This window comes from Mytilus galloprovincialis, chromosome 7 (genome assembly GCF_965363235.1).
Source record: "Mytilus galloprovincialis chromosome 7, xbMytGall1.hap1.1, whole genome shotgun sequence".
NCBI classification, from domain to species: Eukaryota; Metazoa; Mollusca; class Bivalvia; order Mytilida; family Mytilidae; genus Mytilus; species Mytilus galloprovincialis.
In genome coordinates, this window is record NC_134844.1 from 86,957,390 (window position 1) to 86,963,430 (window position 6,041).

Here is a 6,041-nt window from a genome sequence, read left to right on the forward strand (position 1 = left end):
GTTTTGCCTATAGTCCTGAACATTCATGAAATATTAGCCACTGGACGATAAGTGACAATTTCGCGTCTATCTTCCAAACATGTGTACTGTTAAATTGTCATTATAAAATCCACAATGTATATGGTGCAAAATTGTAGATTTATTTTCTTTATATACAAAGTCTTTTTTTCTAGATTTATTCAACATTACTTTTTAAAAACATTGTAGCATCATGTTTAGCTAATCTCGATATTCCATTTTAACAATTTGCTGAAAGTATACTCTAACAAATAAAAATAAATGTGAATCTTGTCGTTAAATTTAGACTAACGTACTCCAATAATGTCATTGAAATGTTAATCGTGAAAATCGTGCTTAAAAAAAAAATCCCGCGGAAATGTGGGTAATCGTGGTTTACGTAAGTAACGTATCGGACGTAAGTGTATTTGACACTTTTTCTCTGTTTGATTATATTAAAATCGTGTATTATTTGCGATATTATTACTTTTTTAAATAAACTTGATTTAGAAAAGAATGCTGTTTTACTGGATAAAACAAAGACTCTTTTAACTGTTATTGTAGAAATGAAATACGTGCTCCCTTTACGTTCGTTCGTACCTTTCGTCTATTTGTAAGAAAGTTCTATTATGCGAGGTTCACACATTGCCGATTATTGCTCCCGTTTAAGATCAGACAGCGATACGACACGAAAAGTGAAAAAGTCGGATTACTATTCTCAATTATCTGGAATGTCCTATCATTGTCTGAACGCAGTCGTTTAAGTTCGTAACAGTTTCCTACGAGTCAGGAAGGGTCCGAATAGTTCGGCTAAGCATCCCGACTGTAAGGTGCATCTCATAACATTCGGGGAAACTCAGCTGATTTTGTCTAGTCGGATTACAACCGTGTCTATGTCGTGACAGGTTCTGCTGTATCGGATCAAAATCCTAACAATGTTCTGTGAATTCTGGACGGTGTCTTGTGGAACGGGAATGGTCTGGAGAAATTTTTCATTGCTGTTTTTCTGCCGATTGAGTACAGATGGCATCCATATCTTGTCGATTGCGAATCGTTTTTGCCGAAAAATTCGTCAATGATACCCACGTCAGAGTCCTGACAATTACAGAATACAATACGACTGAGACCAGACAAAGCCGTTTGCAATGCGATAGAGCGGACCGTGACAGTACTACGTTCCGACAGTACCTCATCATCCCGAGTTTGCCGACAGTTTTCGAACGAATAAATTCCGTTAGCGTCGTTTCACTGTCTGGTCACTATCTGATATCTGTCGAATTACATTCGGTAGAATCGGGACGCAGTCGTGACAGACCCGGTCGAATTTTACCAGGCGAAAGATACAAATTGGATTGGAAGCGGATTGAGAACGGGATTATCGGGATTATCGGGATAAATTCGCTTGGAAACGGTTGAATATCGACGCTTCCTGAACAATATCTGATTGTTGTCGTGATTAAATTATTTGTTTTACAAATTGTTATTAAAGTTTGAATTTTCTTCCATGATTCACAGGATCTTGATCAGACTTTTAATCGGGAATGGTCCTGTCAAGGACGGCAGTAAAAATCGTGAATGTGTGACCCCAGCATAACGAAATAAATCTTTTCAATTGTTTTCTTGTCTCTGGTGTTAGCTATGTGTTCTTAAAAGTGAAACATACCTATTAGCGCGTATGTACCAGTTTTAGGGCTAGACCGATGACCTGCTACTTATTCGCTTACAATATGTTTGTTATAGGTCGCACCTTTTTAAACAAATCTTGTCCAATTTTTTTTTCTTGCCTCTGATGCTATATATTGGTTCTTAGAGGTAAAATAACCCTATACTAAGGCGTAAATTCTCTTTTCAGTGCTCGACTGATGCCCTGTTACTCGTTATATATTCGCTTACTATACATGTGTTGTTCGGTGCACCTTTTAAAAAATATCTTTTCAATTGTATTCATTCATTTTTATTTTTTTTTTATTTTCTGTACGAAAATTTTCAAACGAAATGACCGTTATAAGTATTTTTTTCTGACAATTCTTTGTTTTTAATTACTTATGACATGTTAATCAAAAATAAAATTAATAAATGCAGAAGCATACAATTATCTAATGGAACATTTATCTGCCCTTGGAAATGAATGGTTGAGTTTTTTTTTTCTCTCTGCTCGACCTGCCTGATAATTTCAACTTAAACATGGTGAAACGGTGAATTTTTCTGAAACCAACACATAACAAACTTACTTTGATAGTAATGAATAAAGGTAATGAGTGAAAAACAAAATACTCGTAAGCGTGAACGAGAAATAGAGACAGAAACTTTTAATAGTAAACAAACCACAGGTATAAAAATGGCGGATACTAACATGACGGAGACAGAGAGCTCACTCGAACAAAACCTCGGTGAATACTCTGAGGATCAAACATTCAATAACAAACTTCTAAGTGGCATAGTAGGCATACAACAAACATTAAACAGTCTTATAATAAAATTTGAAAACCAAAATGAAGAAATACATGGTATTAAAAATGACATATACGCCAAAGATGGCAGACTTCAAGCTGTGGCAACAGAAACTGAAGACCAAACAACTATGATAGCCGAAGTCAGAAATCAAAATACAAAACTGACAACGGAATTAAATCTAATGAAGTCATACGTGGTACATTTAGAAACTAGACTCGATTGTCAACAAAGTCAAATAGCAAACCTGGTTGAACGCAGCATGAGGGAAAATGCTATAGTAATAGGGGTTCATGAACGAAATGACGAAAACGTAATAGCGGAATTAAAATTGATTTTCAAAAATGTTTTGAAAATAACTGAAAATATTAAAATTGACCGAGCCCACAGAATAGGGACCCAGACAAATAAAAACAGCACCCGTCCTATAGTTGTTAAATTCCATGACTACAATGACCGGGAGCATGTCATAAACACTGCACGACCAATAGGCAAACAAAACAAAGAGTTACTAAATGGCATATACATAACTCCACAGTTTCCAGACGATATGCGTGAAAACAGAAAAAGACTAGTACAAAAACAAAAGGAGTACAAAGAAGTAGATGTAGGCACTAAAATTAAAGGAAACAGTTTATTCTTCATCAAAAGTGGATCTAAATATGTGGAAAAAGTGTCAACACCAAAAGCTTTAGCTATTTTTGATGCCAGTAACAAGTCTAAATTTGGTACATTTGAGCAAACTAGTTCTAATGAGGTTAGTGACAATGGTCATACTTATTGTGTCACAGCTGCTGTCACCACAACATACGGAGAATTTCGTGAAGCTGCCCGACAAATAATGCAGGGCCCAGTATCTGCATGTACATACAACACATTGGTATATCGGTTTACAGACAAAGACGGACATACACACGACGGGTACGATGACGACAGAGACTACGGAATTGGATCAAGGATACTTGACTATTTAAAAGAAATAGATGCACACAACATAACTATCATTTCCTCACGTACACCTCCATCTGGTACAGCAAAGATAGGTTCAAGAAAAAACAATATTATCTTGGAGGGAGTAAAATCGGCTCTCCGCAAAATGTAAACAATAAAAACTTTAAACTAATTTACTGTTGTTTGAACTCATCTTGATAGACAAACATGCAGTAAAGTATGCTGAATGTCATTTTTTCTTCTTCTTTCAGGTTTATAATTTGTTAGATATTATATATTTAGTTTCATGTATTCTCTTTTCAAATCCTATATGTTTACTATTTTCAAAGTATCTTAAGAGTTTCAATTCTCTATTTTATTTTTAAAAAGAGTATTCATTATTCCAGTGAGTTATAAAGAAGCAAATTTCAAATGAATTACCTTAATAGGTTATCTGTAGATAAAACTACTTTTTATGAATTTTAAATTTACATACAACTTTATCCGAAATAATTTCACCATGAATTAAAATAAGTCAATAAAATACATGTAGCGTATATTGTAATTTTATATAACAAAATTTACTCACGGTACCGGCACGCAGACATCATGAAAGTAATCATCTTCCCTGTGTATTACTATAATCCCGGGAGAAAAAAAATCCCACTTTTTTGTTGTTCATTGTTGTTGTTGACACTATATTTACATAAATTGCACATACACACGTTAGAATAATCCAATATACTGGTATTCTATAAAATGAATTCTCATTTCCTTTTTTGTAAAGTGCTAATATCCTTTCGATCCCCAGCAATGTTGGCGAACAAAAATGTATATATTAAACATTTTTTATACGTTTTGCACCCAATGCAAATCTTAAAAAACTATCCGATATATATATATGCAAAAACATGAATCCAGTGATATGCAATGCAATCCACAGTTTTATCAAAATACATATTTGCCATTATATAACTGTGTCCCATATTCGTACGTCGGCAAGAAAAGGTTAACAAAATTATCAACAAGAATGTCTGTGTACCTGTGCACGTGTATTTCAATCTGTAATTGGGTCATTTATAGTAAAGGTTGTAAATTGTAATGTTGTTATGTATGAATGAAAGTTACATGTACTTTAAACCGTAACTGGTAAACCTATAGTGTATTGTTTTTATTAATGAATGAAAGTTACATGCGTTTTATTGAGAATGAACAATGAATATAACAAACATTAACATTAATTATATGGTTTAGGTCAGGCAGACCGAACAGAGAGAATTCTCTCTCTTTTTGTATTGTATTGTATATTTGATATGTTTTTCTGTATTTTGTTTCTACTTAGTTATATAATGTTCAACTACGTTAAGTGTATCACATATGAAATTAATAAGACTGTAAAGCCAAAACTAGATAATGGCTAATTATTGTATCAATTTAACTTCTCTTAATGTAAATGGCTTTGGAAACGATTTTAAACGCAAATCCATGTTTCTTTGGTTAAAAAAATTTCAAAGCGACATCATTTTCTTGCAAGAAACACACAGTACTGAATCGTATGAAACTATATGGAAAAGGGAATGGGGTGGAGATATTTATTTTTCGCACGGGGAAACGAACTCTAAAGGTGTTGCTATTTTGTTTAACAGCTCAACAGATTATATATTAAAGGAAAAAATTGCAGATGAAAACGGAAGGTATCTCATTCTAACTGTTGAAATTGATAACACAGATTTTGTTTTTGTGAATTATTATGCACCGACCAAAAACTTTGAAAATGACCAAATTGAATATATTGAAAAATTAAAAAATTTATTAAATGAAAAGTTAGAACAAAATCTCGTTTTGGGTGGAGATTTTAATACGATACTAAATCCATCTTTAGACAAAATGGGTGGTTCAAAATATAACACACCTGTCAAATATACGAGTAAATTAGAAGATTTTATAGAAGAGTTTGACTTATGTGATATTTGGAGGACAAAAAATGTTGACTCTAGATTATATACTTGGCGTCAAAGAACCCCGCTTATACAATGTCGCTTAGATTTTTGGTTGATATCGAATTTTTTGTCAAGCAGTGTTACAAAAACATCCATTGTTCCGTCTATAAAATCTGATCATAGTCTTATCAAGTTGACACTGTCAGGCGAAAACTTTAGTGAGAGAGGTCCCGGTTTCTGGAAATTCAACTCGGGTTTATTGACAGACAAAGATTATGTGGATATAGTCAAAAATACTTTATCAGAATGTGATGATAAATATCAAAATTTAGAAAATAAAAATTTAAAATGGGATACCATTAAAAGTGAAATAAGGGGCGCAACCGTCAAATATTCCAAATATAAAAACATTGCGGGAAAGAGAGTCCAGTTTAAAAAAACGACAAGACGAAATTCAGAAAAATCTCTCTCGTACATATTTAGATAAAGATATATATACACTTTTAATTGAATTAGATATTGTTAAAGAAGATTTAGAGCAAATAGTAAATAATCAAACAAGAGGGGCTATTATACGATCACATGCCGAGCACTGCGAAGGCAATGAAAGAAATTCAAAATATTTCTTATCATTAGAAAAACGTAATTATAAAAATAAATGTATTAACAAATTAGTTGTAAACGACATTGAAATATTGTCACAAGAAAAAATTCTAAACGAAG

The 6,041-nt window shown here is 33.0% G+C and overlaps 1 protein-coding gene across 1 annotated transcript; it reads left to right on the forward strand.

Annotated features, from left to right (window-relative positions):
* Nucleotides 1-2,335: 2,335 nt before the first annotated feature.
* Nucleotides 2,336-3,550, forward strand: LOC143084299 (uncharacterized). Its single transcript, XM_076260711.1, has 2 exons — nt 2,336-2,590; nt 2,987-3,550. Exons 1-2 carry the CDS (start codon nt 2,336-2,338, stop codon nt 3,548-3,550), a joined length of 819 nt encoding a protein of 272 aa, XP_076116826.1.
* Nucleotides 3,551-6,041: the final 2,491 nt, after the last annotated feature.

Excerpts from the sequence above, each read along its gene's own strand:
- LOC143084299 (XM_076260711.1), top strand. The coding sequence starts at position 2,336 with ATGGCGGATACTAACATGACGGAGACAGAGAGCTCACTCGAACAAAAC. Across the intron at positions 2,591-2,986 it reads AAACAACTATGATAGCCGAA|TTTCCAGACGATATGCGTGA; the intron begins GTCAGAAATCAA and ends ATAACTCCACAG.